This window comes from Rhinopithecus bieti, unplaced genomic scaffold (genome assembly GCF_001698545.2).
Source record: "Rhinopithecus bieti isolate Rb0 unplaced genomic scaffold, ASM169854v2 scaffold_12013, whole genome shotgun sequence".
NCBI classification, from domain to species: Eukaryota; Metazoa; Chordata; class Mammalia; order Primates; family Cercopithecidae; genus Rhinopithecus; species Rhinopithecus bieti.
The window spans coordinates 845,344-868,371 of NW_016807120.1; the positions used below are offsets into that span (position 1 = coordinate 845,344).

The following is a 23,028-nucleotide window of genomic DNA, read 5'->3' on the forward strand; positions in this document are numbered from 1 at the left end:
GGATTAAAGACTTAAATGTTAGACCTAAAACTATAAAACTCTAGAAGAAAACCTAGAGTGTCTAGGACATTCAGGACATAGGCATGAGCAAGGACTTCATGTCTAGAACACCAAAAGCAATGGCAACAAAAAGTCAAAATTGACAAATGGGATCTAATTAAATCAGAGCTTCTGCACAGCAAAACAAACTACCATCAGAGTGAACAGGCAACCTACAGAACGAGAGAACATTTTTTTCAATCTACCCATCTGACAAAGGGCTAATATCCAGAAAGTACAAAGAACTTAAACAAATTTACAAGAAAAAAATCAAACAACCCCATCAAAAAGTGGGTGAAGGATATGAACAAACACTTTTCAAAAGAAGACATTTATGCAACCAACAGACACATGAAAAAAAAAGCTCTTCATCACTGGCCATCAGAGAAATGCAAATCAAAACCACAATGAGATACCATCTCACACCAGTTAGAATGGCGATCATTAAAAAGTCAGGAAACAACAGGTGCTGGAGAGGATGCGGAGAAATAGGAACACTTTTACAGTGTTGGTAGGACTGCAAACTAGTTTAACCATTGTGGAAGACAGTCTGGTGATTCCTCAAGGATCTAGAACTAGAAATAACATTTGACCCAGTTATTCCATTACTGGGTACATACACAAAGGATTATAAATCATCCTGCTATAAAGACACATGCACATTTGTATGCACTATTGTGTTTATTGTGTATGTTTATTGTGGCACTATTCACAATGGCAAAGACTTGGAACTAACCCAAATGTCCATCGATGATAGACTGGATTAAGAAAATGTGGCACATATACACCATGGAATACTATGCAGAGCCATAAAAAGGGATGACTTCATGTCCTTTGTAGGGACATGGATGAAGCCAGAAACCATCATTCTGATCAAACTATCCCAAGGACAGAGAAGCAAACACCGCATGTTCTCACTCATAGGTGTGAACTGAACAATGAGAACACTTGGATGTCACAGGCTGGGAAACATCACACACGGGGGCCTGTTGTAGGGTGGGGAGATGGGGGAGGGATAGCTTAGGAGAAATACCTAATGTAAATGATGAGTTAATGGGTGCAACACACCAACATGGCAGATGTATACATATGAAAAAAACCTGCACGTTGTGCACATGTACCCTAGAACTTAAAAAAAGTATAGAACAGAACGCCAACACATGGGATATAATTGACATTTACAGTATACTACCCAACAACATAAGATTATCCACTTTTTAAATATAGCTAAGGAATATTCACCAAGATAAACCATATGCTGAGTTATACAACAAACTAACCAATTTACAAGGACTGAAATCATACAAAATATTTTCTCTGACCATACCGGAATCAAACTAGAAATTAATAATGGACAAGGAAATCTCAAAACACTGGGAACTTAAAACAGCACACTCCGAAATAATATATGTATTAAAGAGAAAAATACATAAAGAGGGAAATAAAAAATACATTGGCTGAATGACATGAAAATGCAAAATATCAACACACATAGGATGCAGCTAAAGCAGTACTTAGAGAGTTTATAGCACAGGAAACTTGTATTAGAAAAGAAATCTAATCTTTCACCTCAAGAAATGAGACAAAATTAACCCAAAAAAGCAGTAAGAAGGAAATAAAGTGCAGAAATCAATAAAACTGAAAACAGAATACGAGAGAAAATCAATGAAAATGAATCTATCATTAAAGATCACACATTATGGACATTAAAAAATAATAAAGGGGTATTACAAAAAACTCAAAATTTTTTTACTGCTTCCCAGGCTTCTGATCAATACAAAACATCTTTCCACACATAAATTTAAAACTTAGAGAAAATGAACCAATAAAAACCACAAACTACCAAGACATTGAATAATCTCATAATAACTAAATAAACTCACAATTTAAACTAATGTCTGAAAAAAATCTCCAAGTGCAAATGGTTTTATTGGAAAATTCTACAACCATTTAAAGAATTAACAGCAATTATGCATAATCTCTTCCAGAAAAGGTAAGAGGAAGACATTTCCCAACATATTTTATGAGGCATTACATTATTAAAACAAAAGCTACTATAGATTGGTATCTTTCATGAATAGAGAGACAAAAATCTTCAGGCCAAATCCTATCCAGCAATATATTTAAAAAATTACACACTGAGACCAAGTGGGGTTTATTACAGAAATGCAAGGATTGCTCAATGTTTAAAAATCAACTGATATGATTGCTATGATTTGAATATGTCCCATAAATTTCATGCGTTGGAAACTTAATCCCCAAATTCATTATGTTGATTGGAGGTGGGCCGTCTGGGATGTAATTTTAAGCTTAACTAAGTTAATCAGGATGAAGTCTCCATGATGGGACTGGTGACCTTTTAAGAGACTTGAGATGACATACACTCTCTTGCCCTCTAGCCATGGGATGTACCCATTTGTGACACAGCAAGAAGGCCTTCACCAGATGCTGACACCTTGGTCTTGGACTTAAGAACTGTAAGAAAAAAATGCATTTTCTTTGTAAGTTAACCAGTCTTTGATATTCTGTTACAGCAACAGAAAATGACTAAGACAGCAATCTACAATATTAAACTAAAGAAAAAAAAAACATATGGTTATTATATGAATTGATGCAAAAAAAGAGTATTTGGAAAAATAAGAAACTATGGCTAACAGTCATCTTCAATATTGTTTTATGCCACTTTTGATTTTGTCATTATTAATGTGTATCTGTCAAAAGGAGTTTTTGAGACAGGTCTTGCTCTATTGCCCAGACTGGAGTGCAGTGGCTCACTGCAGCCCTGACCTCCCAGGCTCAACCAATCCTTCCATCTCAGCTTCCTGGGTAGCTGGGACTATAGGCACATGCCACCATGCCTGGCTCATTTTTGTAACTTTTGTAAAGACAGGGTTTCACCGTGTTGCCCAGGCTGGTCTTGAATTCCTGGGCTCAAATGATCCGCCCACCACGGCCTTCCAAAGGGCTGGGATTACAGGCATGAGCCACCACACCTGGCCAAAAGGACATTTTATTTAAGCTTGTTAAACTAATTTAAAATTTTAAAATATTTAGAGATCTACTATGTTGGCTTCCATTTATATTCTTACTTCAGATACCACAAAAATGTTAGAGAAAGGCCTGTTTTGCTTTTGCGTGAAAAAAAACAAGAAAAAAAATTTGGCTTCCAGAACAAGTAAAAATAATCAAACTCTCTCATTTAACAAGAGAAACAGCCATTAAGAGAAAGTGAGGTGAATGAAGACTATGGGAATGATTAAGTATTGAAATATTTAAAATGTACAGCTAAAAGGGCCTAAAAGATAAGTCACTAAGGAATCACTTTTTCATTAAATTAAAGCTTTGCTAAAATTAATTTTATTCCCAATCATGACGTTCACTGTTATAAGGTAACATAATATACTATATAAGGACTCAGAAAAATACAACTCGAAAATTTATACCAGATCATTAAGATATGAATCAAATTTAAGAACCAGAAAAAAAAGTAGTCACAATTTAAAAGATCTCTGTCATTCTTGGCTCTACAGTGCTTCCGTATCAGCTGTTTTCCTTATTTCCCATGACTTTCCCAATACCAATAAATATTTTTTCTTATGTCCCATTCTTCACCTCATGATGAATTCTTGCCTTCATAACTATATAAAACTGGTGCTAGTCTCTCCTGGCACTTAATAACACCAGCTTATCTCTTTATACTTTACCAACTAAGTCAAGAGTAGCACATCTGGCCATTATAAATGTCAAGGAATGTAAATAATAACTTTCTGTATCTCTAAAACTAATTAGTAATCCTCCTTCTCCCTGGTCAGATATATCCTTAAAACCCCAATCATTTGACATGAGACGAAATATCAAAACCCAAACAGAAATCCATAAGATTACTAAGGAAAACAGCAAACAACACATGAAAAGGTGCTCATCATTAATCATTTTAGAAACACAAATTAAACCCACTATGAGACAGGACTCCTCATTCACTAAAGGCTAAAATTAAAATGACAGCTAAAAATACCAAGTACTGGCAAGGACGTGGAATAAAACTCTGTACCTCCCAACACATACTGCTGTTGGGAATGTAAAATTTCAGCAAATTCTGAAAAGTTTAGCGGTTTCTTATATAAACACACTTACTATAATACAACAACCTTAATCTTAGGTATTTACCCAACAGAAATGAAAACATGTAACCACACAAAGACTTATATACTTATGTTCATAGCAGCTTTATTCATAACAGCAAAAAAATCTGAAAATAACTCAAATGTCCATCAACTGGTAAATGAATTAACAAACTAGTATGACTATACAATGCAAATACTACTGAATGATAAAAGATAAAACAGGAACTAACTACTAATACATTTAACAATGTCAGTATCTCAAAAGTATTATGTTCAGTGAAAGAAGCTGGACAAAAAGACTATCTGATTCTGGTTATTTGAAATTCTAGGCCAGGCGCGGTGGCTCAAGCCTGTAATCCCAGCACTTTGGGAGGCCGAGACGGGCGGATCATGAGGTCGGGAAATCAAGACCATCCTGGCTAACACGGTGAAACCCCGTCTCTACTAAAAGTACAAAAAACTAGCCGGGCGTGGCGGCGGGCGCCTGTAGTCCCAGCTGCTCAGGAGGCTGAGGCAGGAGAATGGCGGGAACCCGGGAGGCGGAGCTTGCAGGGAGCTGAGATCCGGCCACTGCACTCCAGCCTGGGCGACAGAGCAAGACTCCGTCTCAAAAAAAAAAAAAAAAAAGAAAGAAATTCTAGAAAAGGCAAAACGAAAGTGACAAAAGCAGATCAATAGGTTGCCAGGGGTAGAAGTGGGGCAAGGGATTGACTACAAAGGGGTAAAAGGGAAACTTTTAGGTGATAGAAATGTTCTATATCAGCCAGGCGCAGTGGNAGAAAGAAATTCTAGAAAAGGCAAAACGAAAGTGACAAAAGCAGATCAATAGGTTGCCAGGGGGTAGAAGTGGGGGCAAGGGATTGACTACAAAGGGGTAAAAGGGAAACTTTTAGGTGATAGAAATGTTCTATATCAGCCAGGCGCAGTGGTTCATGCCTGTATTCCCAGCACTTTGGGAGGCCAAGGCAGGCAGATCATGAGGTCAGGAGTTCGAAATCAGCCTGGTCAACATGGTGAAATCCCGTCTCTACTAAAAATACAATAGTTAGCCGGGTGTGGTGGCGCGTGCCTGTAATCCCAGCTACTTAGGAGGCTGAGGCCAGAGAATCACTTGAACCCAGGCAGGCGAAGGTTGCAGTGAGCTGGAATCGTGCCATTGCATTCCAGCCTGGGTGACAGACAGAAACTCCGTCTCGGGGGGAAAAAAAGAAATGTTCTGTATCAAGACTGTGGTGGTGGTAATTACATGACTACATGTTCGACAAAATTCACTGAATTATATACTTAAATTGGTTAATTTTATTATATATAATACCTTAAAATTTATTATATATAAAATAATACCTAAAGTTTATATATATCAAAATGGAACAATGGTAACATGATTTACTTTGTTACATTTCCAAATATTTTCCAGTGAGGATGTATTATTTTAAAATAAGAACAAAAATCCCATTTAAGAACAATTAGCATATTACAAATATATGAATATACATGATCGCAATGACTTATAAATAAATAAAAACTCAGAGCTAAGAATAGACAGAAATTTATCACTATTTACTTTGGGTAAAGGAGTACTAAAATTCCTCCTAAAGCTTTTGTATAATTCATAACTTTTAGGGGAGGACTTTGTTTTAAAAATGCAGTAATAGAGAATGCCCTGCAATAATTGGTGTAAGTTTATACAGAGCTTTTGCCCAAATTAATTAATTGGGAAGGCATCACATGTGCTCACTTTTCAAAGATGCTTTTGAAAGATTATTCAGTAGTTTAATTTATTTTTGTTTTTTCCGGTAAGTCTCTGTTTCAGGTATTTTTTTTTTCCAAGAGTTATTCTCTGCATTACTCAAAATGATGAATCAAACAGATTTTGCTTCTTAATTTAATGTCTTAATCTTTAAAAACTCCTAAAGAACGAACAGTTCTTAGACCTGGAATGTATTTTCTACTCAGTAATGCCCTATTTTGTAAACAAAAGAAACAGAACATAAGTAGCACCTTGGATTAAATTGTCCATTCTGATCAGCTGTACAGAAGACATAAATTGGAGGTAACAATAACTGCTTTAATCTCTGTGAATACCTCATCAATTAAATAATTCCTCGGGAACATTTTTCCCATTCATATGGGAATTAAATATTGGTTTGCAAACACAGAACCAACTAACAATCTTTTTTACAGAATCTCTAAATCCTTTCTTCTAAGACCATTCTGGCCAACTGACTGGATTTAAACTGGATAATACAAGCAAGGAAAAAAAAAAAAAAAAAAAAAAAAAAACACAGACATAAACTCTTACAGAGCAAGAAAGACCGGATGGTCACCTCGACTTTATAGGCAAAACCAGTATGCTCTAATCTTGTGACACGACTCTAATGCCAGAATTCAATAAGAGACAGATCACTTTTAGAAGAACAGCCAAGATAATGGACTCAAGATATAACAGGTAACACACATTCCCAGGATTGCGAGCAGTACCTGAATGAGAGCTGTTAATGGATCATTGTAGCATTATCAATACATCCCAGTCATTGTATGATACCTTACTCTCTTGGTTTCCTTGTATTTGTTGGAAGGTACATTAAAATTTCCATTTTTTAGAGTGCAGAAAGATACTTTTCCTGTTTCTTTCTGCAGCATGTCCAGCACTTTTACACCTTCTGTCAGACAAATACTTTAAAATTCTTATATTGCAAAATCAATAGTATAATACTCAGTGATGGATAGTGTATGTTTCCGATTAACATCCTTTTGCCAAGTTAAAATACCCTACTAGGGACCAGGTGGAGTGGCTGATACCTGTAATGCCAGCACTTTTGGAAGCCAAGGCGGGCAAATTACTTGAGCACAGGAGTTTGAGACCAGCCTGGGCAACATAGTGAAACAGTGTCTCTACAAAAAATACACAAATTAGCTAGGTGTGGTGGTGTAAGCCTGTAGTCCCAGCTACTTGGGAGGCTGAGGCAGAAGGATCACTTGAACCCAGGAAGTCAAGGCTGCAGTGAACCGAGATCACACCACTGCACTCCAGCCTGGGTGACAGGGCAAGACACTGTCTTCAAAAAACAAACAACAAAACAAAAACAAAAAACCAACAAAAAACTAACAATATCCTATGAAAAGTGGCTTAAACAATTGATGAGTTTTTATCATATCAAAATAAGTCCACATGTAGAGCAGTTCTAGAATGGATTAATTCTGAAGCTTACCAGCATTATCAAAGGCTCTGGTGAGTTCTATCTTTCCACTAAGCCAACCTCAGCCTATGAGTCTGTGTCCCCTTGTGATCATTAGTTGGCTGCAGCAGTTCCAACTATCAGAGTCAGACAAGACAATGTCCAGGGAGAGCAAGATTTCCTCCTCTATTAGTGAGTAAAACATTTTTCAGACACCCTCTTGAAGATCACTTCTCAGTTGCCATTCACCAGGATATGTTTATGTACTCACGCCTTATCAATTATTTCTAAGGGGGATAAGACAACATGTGATTCATTTAGAACAGCAAGATTCACTCTTGGGGAAAGGGTCCAACGTACCTGCGCACAAAGCCGCACAGAGGGGAACCCAAATAAGCAAACAAGAAGGGAGGGACAAAACAGCTGCTGGCCAGCAACCGAAAGTATTTATCACTATTTGATAGGGCTGAAAATGTACAGCATGTGTTGTTACACTATTCCTTGGCTAAGAAGATAAGTAGCAATAAAATAAAAAGTGTAATAAAAAAATCATTAGATATTTACGAAAATACTTCAGGGACAACTAACAACTAAGATTCAGAGAGTACAGACACTAGGCTATGTGCCAGGCACTAGCCTATGTGCTTTACATGTATTAATGTATTTCATCCTCACAACTGTTACCTTTACAGTCATCCCTCAGTATCTATGGCGGACTGGTTTCCAACCTCAACCCCCCAAATACCAAAATCCATCGATGCTCAAGTCTTTTATATAAAATGGCACAGTATTTGCACGTTACCTAGGCACAACCTCCCATATACTTTAAGTCATCACTAGATTATTTATAATACCTAATACAATGTAAATACTATATAAATAGCTGTTAAACTGTATTGTTTAGGGAATGACAAGGAAAAAAAGTCTGCACATGTTCAGTACAGACGCAACCATCCTTTTTTTTCAAATTATCTTCTATCCACAGTTGTTTGAATCCACAGATGTGGAACGCATGGATATGGAGGGTCAACTGTATCTTACAGACAAGGAAAAAGAGAGAGAAGCCAAGACACTGACTAAGTGACAGAGCTGAGACTGGAACTGAGGTAATCAGGCTCCAGACCATGCTCTCAATTGCTGTATTATGCTGCTACAGGGTGATGTAAAAAAGGCACATATGTTTTAAAAATAGTAAAAACAGCAAATGAACCAAGCCATAGGTGGAAACGTAGAAACCAATCCAAGAAGTTGGCTGAGATTTAACATTGTACATTTTATTAAATACTGGACTTTATTACAACAAATTAATTTACTTCTGATAGAAGTTTCATTTTCAAAAATGTGGTTGTGTTCAAATTCTTAACTGACACTGTTTTTTTGGGCAAACATCCAATTTTTACTGGTGGTATTATCAATCATTATAAGAAAGATTAATTTTGTATAACAGAACAAAGGAATTTCTCAAGTGGACAATACTCAATACATATAAAGGGAATATACTCCCAAAGAGTGGGCATGACCACAGCCGAGTATATGATCAGAGAATATATTCCTTTTATGGTGTGTGTGTGTGTGTGTGTGTGTGTGTGTGTGTGTGTGTATTTATGAAATAGCTCCATATAACATCACGTCATGCACATTAAGTCTTTACTACCTATTGAAAGTTTCTACCTTACACATGAAAATTGGTCATGTCCCAGGGTTTGGCATCCAGCCAAAATTTAAACAATGATGAAGAATGGCTGTCAAACAGATTTTTCAGACCACCCCTGAAAAGTTGTCAGCTGTAATATCCATCCTGGAATTGTGGCGGAAAGTTCCTGGGAGTTGCCTTTTCCTGTGTTTTGATCAAGTCTATAATAGCTGACAGTACTGCACAGTCTCTGGATTTAGTGTCATTCCAGTCTACAGGATGAGGACTTTCAATCTTCTCTTGCAGAAGAATATCTAGCTCCTTTCTTAATTCCTAAGGTTGGAAAAAGTATACATGTTCAACAAAGGCAGATATATTACCAAATAACATAATAAATGAAACTGATTTACCTGATACAAGGAGTTTCAAAAGCGATGTCTCAAAAGCTAAAATATTTAGTGAGCAATCAACTCAAGTGTGGTTATGAGCGAATAACTAAAGTTAAAATTCACATGCAATCACATTGAGCCATTTAGAATGGCTGGTCTGTTACCATCTCAAAAAACAATTCAGAAAAACCAGGGACCATTTTTTCAAAATTATTTGCTCTGCTGAAATACAGCAAGAAATGTTAATATATGTAACATTTTGAACAAAACCACTTGACCACATGCTGACTTACATGTAGATTAAAGATAATCGCATAAAGTCAGTTACCTTAACAAGATGGGCAATTCTTGCTGGAGACTGAAATACAATCCACTCATCTACAGCAATAGTTTCCTGATCGTTATCCTTCTGGATGGAAATATCACCTCCAAAAAACAAGAGACAGTATGGGGAAACCTCTGTGCAGTCATACAAATATATCTGTAATGAAAATTAAAGTGAATTAATACATTCAGGAGTCTGAAAAGATTACTATGTAAATTCAACAATATTACCAGTATTAATTAATAAGTACCTTCCTTCTAAAATATTAACCTGCTATTGTAATTACAGAGATTAATTTGTAAGAAATACCATTTTAAATGAGTCATCTTCATTATTCAGAGAACACAGGAATATTTTTTAGTTTAAACTAAGCACTACTGTTTGAACAAAATATTTTCTGAGTGACAAAACCAAAACACGAATATAGCTGAAGTTATTTTTATCCAGTTTTTTATAAATCATCTCAAATTACTGTTCTAAAGAGAAAAATATAAACAGAATCTCACTTAAAATGCTGAACAATACTTATAAGATATATTGACATGCTAACAAAATTCTCTATACAATGTAAGCTCCTGTATACCATAAAATATGCCAATATTCCTTGAAAGCAAGCTCTGAAAGAAAATTATGCAATCCAATAACTGTCCTAACTAAATTACAAAGATCCATCATTACAGACCTGAAAATTAAAAGAATAGCTTGTTTGAGGGACAAAGTTATTCATGTCACAGGAATAAGAAACAACAAAAAAGAAAAGTTTGTATATAATCATTAAAACTGTCATAAAAATATAATGAGACAGATAATCGGACCCTTAATTATTTTAAGCGTTCACTTACACTGCTTGTTCTCATCTTCAGGTGATAGATAAGCCAATTGTAGTGAAAGTCTGTTTGCTCCACATTAACAGATTTAGGATGAATAGCAACCAGGCCATCGGTTTTTGTGTAAACTTTCACCCTTTAAAAAAAGTTAAAATGCAGTTTGTTAAAAGAAGTCTTCTAGAGGATTTTTTTTGTTTGTTTTAACACTACTTGAAAACCTGATAGAAGAGCTTGGTAAAAACCAAATAAATCCCGGAATCTAAAAAAACTCCAGAGAATGGCCGGGCGCGGTGGCTCACGCCTGTAATCCCAGCACTTTGGGAGGCCGAGGCAGGCGGATCACGAGGTCAAGGTGATCAAGACCATCCTGGCTCACATGGTGAAACCCCGTCTCTACTAAAAATACAAAAAATTAGCCAGGCGTGGTGACGGGCACCTGTAGTTCCAGCTTCTCCAGAGACTGAAGCAGGAGAATGACCTGAACCCAGAGGCGGAGCTTGCAGTGAGCTCAGATCGACAGAGCGAGACTCTGCCTCAAGAAAAAAAAACACTCCAGAAAATAATTCAGTTTATTTTTGCAAAAAATGTATTTATATTTGAGGACACAGCACAATTTCCTTAAAAATATATGAAAAAATGCTATCAGTATGAATAATTTAAATCATGTAACTAATCTTCTTCTTGCAGGTATAATTACTCAATATTTTAGAAAAATGACAGAATATTCTTTTCCATAATGTCAATGCACACTATTCCACTGAAGAATAAAGAACAAAATAAATATCTAAAATAATTAAGTGATTCGTATCAAGAGAAGAGTCTATACATTTTACTATGACAATCATATTGATAAACAGCCCTTGACTTACAAAATAACTGTAAAATTATTAACTTAAAAATTTTACAGAGTATGACCCAGATGAATAAAAAATGAAAAGTTAAGAATTCTGTTTAAATTCATGTTGACAGTTCTAATTCAATCTTCTTTTGATAGTCATATACATAGTCATATACATTTGATAGTCATATACTTTTTTATAGTCATATACATTTTATCTAAATTTGTAAATGTCTTTAATGTTATTCAACAGGGAGATGTTTAATAATTTTTAAATAGTTAATATTAATTACCTGTATTAAATTAACAGCATAAAAGTTAATAATCCACTAATCTTTCCTATTTGTTTTTACGAGTGTCTCTTCTGAAGTTCTTTTTTTTGGGGACGGAGTCTTGGTCTGTCACCCAGACTGGAGTGCGGGGGCCCAATCTCAGCTCACTGCAGCCTCCGCCTCCCAGGTTCTGGTGATTCTCCTGCCTCAGTCTCCCCAGTAGCTGGGATTACAGGCATGTACCACCACCACGCCCAGCTAGTTTTTGCATTCTTAGTAGAGATGGGGTTTCACCACATTGGCCAGGCTGGTCTCAAATTCCTGACCTCAGGTGGTCCACCCACCTCGGCCTCCCAAAGTGCTAGGATTACAGGTATGAGCCACCGCACCCAGCCACTTCTGAAGTTCTAAGAATTCATAATACTTGTAGTCAAAATCATGAATCATAGTTACAAATTCATAGCTCAAATACTGAGAATAACCAAAAATTATTTTTTCTCACTTCAAGTCAATTTACCAATGCCACCCTGCAACCCTGCATAACTAGAGCAGAAGTTGGAAAATTTCTTTTTTTTTTTTTTGAGACAGGGTCTTGTTCTGTCACCCAAGCTGGACTGCAGTAGCATGATCTCCTTTCACTGTGCAATAGTATAATCTTGACTCACTGCAACCTCCATCTCCTGGGCTCAAGCAATCTGCCTGCCTCAGCCAACCAAAGTGCTAGGATTACAGGTGTGAGCCACTGTGCCTGGTCCAGCAAATTTCTATACAGGACCAGATAGTAAATACTTTAGGGTCTATATTTGGGGGTCTATAATTTCTGTCACAACCACTTCACTCTGCTGGTGTAGAAGGAAAGCGGAATAGACAACATGAAAACAAATGGGCATGGCTGTGTTCCAACAAAAAATGTACAAAACCGAATTTTTGGCCTATAGGTCAAAATTTGCTGACCTCTAGTCTGGACAAAAACAATGCACCAGCCCAAGGGAAACTATGTTTGTTCATAAAGTCCTCCCAGGATGGCAGAGAGGAAAGTAAAATGAATTTCAAAGTAACTCTCTGTTAAGCTACCTGTAAAGTTAGGTACACATTTAAAAAAAAAAAAAAATTGTCCAAGTATTAATTTTGAAAAAGTACTTAGATCACTTAAAATGTAAATAATCCAACCATAATGATTAAAATTCATCAGTTACCCATTCCTTCATACCTTGGAATAGGGTTTCTTGACTTTAGTACTACTGACACAATGTTACGACAACCAGAAGTATCTCTAGACACTGTCCAATGTCCCCTTTGGGGGCAAAATCACCCTGGTTGAGAACCATTGCCCAAGAACAATGTCTGCACTTTGGCCTATCTGTAAAGTCTATATTTTTTCATGTTTGTAATTCTAGAATATCCAACTTTCATTTAACATCAGTTTAAATATTTTACATGTTACTACACAATGACTGTTTTAAAGCTCACCTATGGAGATGCATTAAATAGTATTATAAAACCACAATTTTCCATTTGCTACTAGAAATCTGTATTATTTACAATACAGCTGTTAGAAAACATTTGAAATTACTTCCTTAAGACATGTCTATCAAGTTAAAAACTCACTCATCCATGCGCTGGGTCAGTGACTATTTTAATGACTCAATACATAATTCTAACCCAGAGTGCCTTCCAAAATAGTAGCAATCACACCAATGGCCATCTGTGACTCTTAGTTTCTCTGTATCCTTTAGCTAGAATTAGCTCATTCTAGCTCATGCTTCATTGCTGTCTCCAATTACTACTGAGACTATCTGTACATACATTATTATACTTTATTTCTCAAAATAGTGATATAATAATTTTATTCAAAGAGCTAAGTTATCCATTTTATAAGACAAGAGGAAAAAAGTTTTCTGAAATAAAATTTACTCTAAGCAATTTCTATCCAGACACTGGTATTTACTGGCAGGCTGGCTTTTCTAATATTTACACTGGCATGATGTGGTAGCATTCTTTGTGAATAATGGGTTATCAGAGAGGTGATTCCAGGATATGTTGTGAGGGAAAGTGATACCAATGCTAAACAGTTCACATTCTCTGAAATGATTAAAAGAACAAGAACATAACCCACATATGAATAAGAACAAATTTATAATATAAGCCTTGTTACATTAGATTTCAAAAGTTTAAGAAGAGAATTACAAGTAATTCATAATAATCTTCAATGCTTACATTTTTCTTTTTTTACCCAAATTTAGTCGAATTTTAGCAACTTTGGGATATAAACCAGCACAGATGACAGCTTTAATTATCTTCTCATTATCTATGGGGGGGGGGGGGAGAAGGAAGAGGGAAAACAAGTAAAATACTGATACAATAGACAAAAGATACTTATTTACACTGTGTTTTCTGCTGTACCTGAATTTATATTAGATTCTGGATCTTTAGGATTTCTACTGCTTACAAATCCAGCTCCAAGAAGATGCTCAGCAAACTGTCCTTTCATGTTATGCAGCATCTAGGGAGCAATGGTAACAAATAGAACTAGAATACCTTTCACACATTGAGACTACAAAATATACACTAATAGATAAATTGAGTTGTAAGCTCTCTCTGCTTTATGAAAACTTTTGCAAACATGTTTTAAAGCAAAGCTTGGCAAACTACAAAAGCTATTTTTGTCAATGAAATTTTATTGGAACACAGCCATACCATCTACATTTGGTTGCTTTTGCACTACAATGGCAGAGGTCACTGCTTGTAACTGAGCTTATGGCCTGTAAGCCTAAAATATTACCTGACTTTTCATAGAAAAAGTTTGCATGTTGTAAGGAATAGCCACCAATGTTTAAGGATTACTCCATTTTGTTAAAGACTAATAGAATTTTAAAATTACTTTCCATCCCCATTTTAAAAAAAATATAGAAAAGCATAAAGAAAATAATCAACATCCATATTTCTATTACTGAGAATTAAATATGGTTCACAATGGCACGTAAACTTAAGGTTTTTTTTTTTTTTTTTTTTTGGAAAAAAACGATACATGGCTTATTATAAAGCATTCAAGTAATTATAAAGCATTCAAGTAATATAGAAAAGTACTTCCCATGCCTCAATACTCAGTTTTCTAAATAAACAAGATTGCAGACACCTATTAAGCATATATACTGATAGAAGAAATGTATCCTAATGACAGAATCATAGTATAGAAATTCTTTATACAACAATTAACTTTAGTTCAATTTAAAGAAAAGTTAAATAGAAATGAAAGTGAATGACCAGATGAATCTTAAATTTTCATAAGCACAGAAATATTTCCTAAGGAATTCCTTTCAGAGATTATGAAATATAAAGTTGGTTGTATTTAAGTATATATCCCTTTTATGAAAGGTGTGACTTCCCCACCTAATTTCCTTACACCTGACTTTCTTAGACACCTCCTGGTTTTTACTGCCATTATTTTATACTATTCAGGATAATAATCTTTACATTCTATTTTGCATGTATAATTCCTAACACCATTTTATTATTAGCTCTACATTTAAATACTTCTAATGTATACTTCCAGCTGATTAAGCATGCACTCTCCAATCCTGAAATCTCCACTGTGATTCCCCTTTTAACTGACAGCACTTCACTGTCAATGGGCTTTTCAAGAAGAGATCAGGGTTATAGTATTTCTTGAGTATTTTCTTGAATACCTGTTGTTTTTCTTTACACCTGAATTCATATCCTGACTGAACATGACATTCTTAAACACTTGGATTCAGTTATGTTTTCATACTTCTGTTCATTTTTTCCATTTCAAAAAAAAAAGTTCTTATATACGGCTCAAAATAAATATTCAATTACACAGGATTTCTATGCAGATGCTAATATCTACTGTTCTTATGATGGATCAGTCCTGTCTTCCTGTCTTTAAGATTTCACTTATTGCTTTAATTTTTGTCTTTTTCAGGTACCTCCATAAACTGTGATTAGTTCAAGCTTTTTTCCTATGGCAATAACTTGTTTTTAAGGGGTATCCATTCTATTCCTTGTGATTTCTTTCGTTCTTCAATTTATTTTCTCAGCTCAGGAGTCTTTTCATTCACTCTATTGTTTATTTTCTAACCTTTGTTTTGCTGGATTCATATTCTTATTAGTTATTCCATACTATGAAACAGTTGTAAGTTGTTTTCTACTGAAACACGGCATTCCATTTTTTTTTTTTTCTTTTCTTTTCCTTTCTTTCCGAATTGTGGTGATCCTTTTTTTCCATTTTGCTAATGACTGGGCACTTCTGATTCGGCATGTTAGATTTTTTTGTTTATTACTTTGTACATCTGTTAAACGTCCAGTATCAGGCCTCACGTCACATAGCTGGGGTGTATGTGTCCTGGGAGAAGATGAGGATATTTCTATTCCCACTGGCTTCGAATCCCCAGTTCAGTGTAGTCTGAAATATAATGGTATATACCCTCTTTACTATTTTCTTCTGTTTTACAAATGCTTGCCTGCAGTGTTTCACTGTATGAAACCAGAAAACATACAGATATCTATCCTATTTGATACTTTTCAACAGATTTTAGAAGTGTTAGCAAAAATTCTCAGTCTGAACCATCAAAACGGCAACTAGAATGTGGGGACAGGAACAGAAATTGAACCTTACTGTGCTATGCTCTTACCCTCTGGAACTGTGTTTCTTTTCCTTGTTTTGTTGCAGGTGATTTAAGAAAGATCCCCCATTATTTTGGGTATATATACAAATATACTCAATTTCCATATATTTGACTTTTTTGCTATAGATCTAATTGTACAAAATGGATACACATACTCTGTAATCTAGCATATATGATAATTATTGCAAAACATTCACCATTACCTGCAGTGTGTTTGAAGACAGAAAATACTCCCAGCAATAGTCCTTTTCGTATCTGAAACCACGTCGCCTAGCCTCTTCCCAACCCTATGGGGCAAAGAAATGAAGAAATATATATTCCTCCTGCAAACGAAGATTACTACTGGTTTCCCTCTTTATTTTAGTAAAAGTTTAATATTCTACTAATATTTAATTTTCTTTGTAAAAAATTCGAAAAATTTTATAATTGACAAACTAAAAACACATACGCTCCCCATGATCCTAGTCCTTAAAGAGATAACCACCACTGAAGTTCCAGACCTTTATACAATTAAGTATACAGTAATATATTATGTATTTTACACAAAATGACATCCAAACTGTACGTAATACACTCATCAAACAGAGCACACTATTAAACTGACTTAAATGCTATTACATATTTTCAAATTTACAACTTTTCTTTATGGTTTGCTTCTTTTAGAGGAGGGAAATTGGGTAAAAGGAAAGACAAGCTGAATAAGCTCAAAGACAAAAAAACATGAATTTCCCCCATAATATGCCATACGAAACAGAATGTAGAGCTACAGAAAAAAGATACTGCCTCTAAAAACCAAATTACATTTAAATTTTACCAAGATAGGTGATAAGTGTTTATCCTCAGATACACCTGGCTTTTGGGAGAAAATGTCTCTCTAATCTGAATTATGCACATGATTATGATCCTCTATTACATGTTAAATTTGAATACATGGTAGTTTATTAATGACTAGAAAGAGACTGTCATGAGTGTTAATAGGCCAAAGATACAAAGAAATTATTAAATACAAAATTTTAAAATAAACAATTCACTTGTTCATTCTTACCAAAAACTACTATGAATTATAACTTTTTTCAAATGTTCAGCTAAATTTCAACATTCTCAGCAATTCACTCCTGATATTTATGATTATATAATATATATTTTGTTTTTTTGTTTTGAGATGGAGTGTCACTCTGTCGCCCAGGCTGAAGTACAGTGGCACGATTTCGGCCCACTGCAACCTCTGCATCCCCGGGTTCAAGCAATTCTCCTGCCTCAGCCTCCCGAGTAGCTGGGATTACAGTTGCCCGCCACCACACCCAGCTAATTTTTGTATTTGTAGTAGAGACAGGGTTTTGCCATGTTGGCCAGCCTGGTTTCAAACTCCTGATCTCAGTTGATCCACCTGCCTCAGCCTTCCAAAGTGCTATAAATACAGGCATGAGCTACCGCGCCCGGCCTTATGATAACACAGATTTCAAAAGGTTAAATATGATCCTTATTCTATTATCAGCATTCCATTTGGATAAACTGTCATAATCCAGAACAAGATTTTTTTTTTTACCTCAAACGCATTCACAACTGTTAAGTGATCACTTCTAGTATCCTTTGCCAATTCCTTTCTTCTTGCATCTGCAATCTTTTCTTTTCCCTTAAAAAGAGCAGATATAGGCAATTTAAGTTGCTCTGATGCTATAACAGAGAAAGGCATTCTAATAAAATGCTAATGAAAAATATATCTAAGCAACTCCTGTTCATATGTAAAATAAATTGGTTTTGTTTCCATTTTTCTTACCAATGGAATGACAAATGGATCTTTGAAACTGAGACTAGCAGCAATAGTGAGTACTGGGTCTAAGCAGCAGAACAGAGCTCCAAAAGAATCATTTTCCAATATGTGGCTCAACGGGTAATCGTGCCAAGTGGACTCCAAGAGGTGTCAATTCTTCTTGTTTATCTAAAGCGTTCTGTAAAGGAAGAGTGTGTGTTTAAAATCGATCCTGTAAAGCGTTACATTTAAAATGATTTTAGGTTGCTTTAAAAAGAGTAACAAGCCACTACTCTCTCTTCTAAGTCCAAATGCCCGAAAATTGTTCAGCTTTAGTTTTCCCTACCAAAACATAAGTTGTGAGGTCAGCAAAGGTTACAAACTTATTTAAACGAAACCAAAATTAACGCACATCTTGGCTTTTCTGTGTTAAGAAGAAATACCAGAAATGACAAACTTTCTGTTAAATAAAGAAAATCACCTAATAAAGTATAAAAATTGTAGAAACAAATAACAAAAACAAAAGATACACTATTATACATTTGGAATGCATAATGCATACTCTCTGGGTTCTAGTAGTTCAGGTGACATGAGACAGAAAAGCTAAAGAAAAAGGAACTATCTAAAACCCTAGAAAATGGGAGTGACTTCTGCTCTGATTCCCTAGGTCATCTGGTCCAACCACCCCACTGTGGACAGCTAGAAAAGTAGCGTGAAGATACCAAGGAGTTAACAAAGAATTACAAGTCAAGAGGTTAGGGAATGACAGACATCTAAGGGAGATGAGTGTAGAGGTTGGGGCCTCTTTTCCTGGCACAAAAGGAACATAAATCCTTGCTGAAAAAAAGCTACCCTCGTCCCGAGCTTCAAATCTTTATCTATAAAGAATTTTAGCCAGGCGCGGTGGCTCAAGCCTGTAATCCCAGCACTTTGGGAGGCCGAGACGGGCAGATCACGAGGTCAGGAGATCGAGACCATCCTGGCTAACACGGTGAAACCCCGTCTCTACTAAAAAAAATACAAAAAAACTAGCCGGGCGACGTGGCGGGCGCCTGTAGTCCCAGCTACTAGGGAGGCTGAGGCAGGAGAATGGCGTGAACCCAGGAGGCGGAGCCTGCAGTGAGCTGAGATCCGGCCACTGCACTCCAGCCCAGGCGACAGAGCGAGACTCCGTCTCAAAAAAAAAAAAGAATTTTGTAAACAGAATTTCCAGTGCACAATTAAAATAACTAGGCATACAGATGTAAATAAGAAATAAAAATAAAAAAATCCATAAGCATCCCATAAGACACAGATTTTACTCAACAGTTCTGGAGAAAATACCCTTAATTTTTTTTTTTAAGACCTCTTTCAAATGAAAGAAAAAAAAAAATGAAAACCCTCAACCTGTTTTCTGAACCTAGAACAGCTTGATATCTAAATTTTACAAGGACATCTGAAGAAAAGTGAATAAACTTACATACAAAAATCACAAAACAAAATAATGGCAAATTGAATGCTGGCAAGTTAGGTTTACTCTAAGAATAAAAATTTGTTTAATATTTGAAGTATCAGTGTATCTGAATACATGAACCAACTAAAGAAGTCATACCATAATCTCATCAGAAGCAGAAGATACTTGATAAAACTGATTATCCATACAGGATAAAAATTTCTTAGTAAACTTAACGTAGTAAGAGTTTCCACACACCAAAACAAAACAAAACAAAAATCAACAGACATTATACTCTCAATGACTTGCTGATGGCTCTTCCTTTACACTACCACATCACTGCTCAACACTGTATTAAGGGTCCCAGAAACTTGAACAAGATTAAATAAAATTGTAATTATTTAGAGATGCGATTATATATGCAGAAAAAATCTACATAAAGTGATTAGAATAAGGGGACTTTACAGCATTAATGAATACAAAGTCAATCATTCAAGCAACTTTATTTCTGTAAACTATCATACTCAAAAGATGATGAAATACCACTTATCTTCTAGGTTAGTGGTATTTTGGATTCTGCTTTTAAATATTTGAAATCTAAATTTTTAAAAATCTAAATAAAGACATATAAAACCCTAAAGAAAACTCTAAAACACTGAGACTGAATACCCAAATAAACAGAGTAGTAGATGATGATCTTTTTGCTGAAACTCAATACTGTAAAGATACCAGTTCTCCCCAAAATGATTTATAGACACAATTCAATCAAAATCAAACTCTCAAGATTCTCAAATGTATCTGGAAAAACAAAGCACCAAGAAGGGCCAAGACACTCACCTGTTTTAAAACAATTCACTATTATTATTATTATTTTTTTTAGAGATAGGGTCTTTTTCTGTCATCTGGGTTGGAGTGCAGGGGCGCAAGCACAGCTCACTGCGACCCTCAAACTCCTGGGCTCAAGCAATCCCTCCCACCTCAGTCTCTAGAGTCAAGACATTCTTGAAGAAGAATGAAAGGGAGTGATTTGTTCTACTAGAAAGAAAGACTTATCATAAAGCTAGAGTAATTAAGGCAATGTGATACCAGCTCAGGAGAGAAATACAGGTCAACAGATGAGAAATAAGCCTAAAAACAGACAAACAAATCCACAGACCTTGACCTATCAAAGACCGCAGACCAAGGACAAAAAGAGATGGACTTTTCTATAAATGGTGCTCAGTCAATGCTCTACATATGTAAAAACTTTTATTTCTACCTCAGTCCCAACACACATCAACTGCAGATGCGTTATAAACAAAAACAATAAAATTTTTTAAAATGTATCTTTATGACCTCAGGAAAAGACTTATTAAAGGCTAAAAGGCAATAACCTTTGAGAATGATATATTTGATGGCATTAAAATTAGGAATTTAGGCTGGGAGTGGCGGCTCATGCCTGTAATCCCAGCACTTTGGGAGGCCAAGGTGTGCGGATCATACAGGAGCTCCAGACCAGCCTGGCCAACATGGTGAAACCCCATCTCTACTAAAAATACAAAAATTAGCCAGGCGTGGTGGCAGGTGCCTGTAATACCAGCAGGAGGCTGAGGCAGGAGAATTGCTTGAACCTTGGAGGCAGAGGTTGCAGGTTGCAGTGAGCTAAGATCACGCCACTGCACTCCAGCCTGCGTGACAGAGTGAGACTCTCTCTCAAAAAAAAAAAAAAAAAAAAAAAAAAATTTGTTTATCAAGGTATTAAAAACAGGTAAGTTGAAAACAGATATGCAATAATGCAATATACAACCAATAAAAGGTGCAGATGAAGAGTACACAAGAACTGTTATGATGATCTACAATCTAATAGAAAAACAGACACTAGCAATTTATTAAAGAGACTACACAAACGGATAATAAACATAAAAGCTGCTGAAAAATTCAACGATAGTCATAGAAATGCAAATTAAAACCACTACATACCTACCAGCATGGTTAGAACAAAAGGCCGATTAATACCAAGGAAGCTACAAAGCAATGGGAACCCTCATCCACCACAGGTAGGAGTTTAAGTGGTTTGCAGCTATGGAAAACTGTTGGGCGTTATCTGCCCAACTTGATCATATATGTACTTTATAACCCAGGACGTGGAGGTTGCAGTGATCTGAGATCACACCAGTGTACTCCAGCTTGGGTGACAAAGTGAGACTCTGTCTCAGAAAAAAAAAAAAAAAAAAAAAAAAAAAAAAAAAAAAAAAAAAAAAAAAAAAACAAGAAAACCATAGCTAAAAGCAACAATACATTTGGATCTCATAATATTAAGTGAAATAATCCAGAGCTCTCCTCCCTCAAAGAACAAAAAAAACCACACACATTCCATATGGGTAAAGTTCACGAAATAGGCAAAACTGAACTCTTTACGAAGATGCATATCTGTATGGTAAAACCATCAAAAAATTAAAAAAAAAAAAAAAAAAAAAAAAAAAAAAAAAACAAGCCATTATAGTTAAAGTCATGATAGGCATTATCTATCATGATTGGGACAAAGGGACAGTGGAGTGATTGGGAGAGGGAAGGAAGGGGGCTTTCAGCATACTGAGAATGTTCTTCTTGACATAAGTAATTACTACATAGTCCTTCCTTTGTGATAAATCATTTAGCTGCACATTTGTTTTACTCGCCAGTAATTACAGACCAGTAACTTTAAAATTTCAAATTTTATGTAATCTTAAATCAGGTTTACAATGAAAAAAAAAAGTGCAGAAAGATCCTAGTCTTTTAAGAATTATTAAAAAGATATCACTTTATAACTTTCTAATGCCCATCTCATAACCTGATAGTTCTAAATTGATAGTCAAATAGCAAATCAAATTTGGCATTGGACATCACTGGTCTTCCTTGCAGTAATGAGAGTAAACATTATAATTAATCGGCTTACATGCTCTAGTATTGTAAGTTAGAATTAAAAAACCAAGAAAATAAATTTACCAGCTCCATCAGGTGTCTTATGGAGAGTAACACTGCCTCATTTGATGGTGGATCCATTAACCTACTCAGAAAATAAGCAATTCCACCTAGCCTTAAAATCTGGGGGGGCGGGGGGGGGGGAGCAAAATATAATTAAACACATATAATATTAATATACTAGCATTACAACTTAGCCCTACCGGGACTGATGACTCAAAGCATCAAATTTACACATGATTTTCAAGTTATTTTACCAAAATGAATTAAAATTATATTTGTATTTCTATAAAAACATGTTTAAAGGCCCATATATATATTACTACTTTCTACCATCAACTCTATTAACAGGAAAAGTAGCTGGCTAAAATCTTAATGAACAAGTTGATTACCTACTATCTTCAAAATAAGGCTAACTATATCAAAAGACATAAGATACTGAAAAAATAAGTAGTTTATAATGAAGGATAACATGTTAACATGTAATAATAGTAGCTAATGTTTACTGAGCACTTAAACTATGTGCCAGGCACTGTTCTAAGAATTTTAGGAGGTTAATTTAAACAACCTGCCCAATATAACAGAACTAGCTTTTCCGGGGTGGAAGCAGGATTCAAATACAGGGAGTCTGCCT

The 23,028-nt window shown here is 35.5% G+C and overlaps 1 protein-coding gene across 1 annotated transcript in view; it reads right to left on the reverse strand.

Annotated features, from left to right (window-relative positions):
* Positions 1–5,447: 5,447 nt before the first annotated feature.
* The window catches only part of DHX36 (DEAH-box helicase 36), a 43,826-nt gene continuing 26,245 nt past the window's right edge, over positions 5,448–23,028 (reverse strand). The window contains 10 exon segments of the mRNA XM_017880261.1: positions 5,448–9,308; positions 9,693–9,845; positions 10,532–10,652; positions 13,844–13,934; positions 14,030–14,129; positions 16,476–16,559; positions 17,819–17,905; positions 18,050–18,134; positions 18,136–18,221; positions 22,419–22,517. Of these exon segments, the coding sequence (XP_017735750.1) occupies positions 9,123–9,308; positions 9,693–9,845; positions 10,532–10,652; positions 13,844–13,934; positions 14,030–14,129; positions 16,476–16,559; positions 17,819–17,905; positions 18,050–18,134; positions 18,136–18,221; positions 22,419–22,517 (1,092 nt within the window). The 3' untranslated portion in view covers positions 5,448–9,122.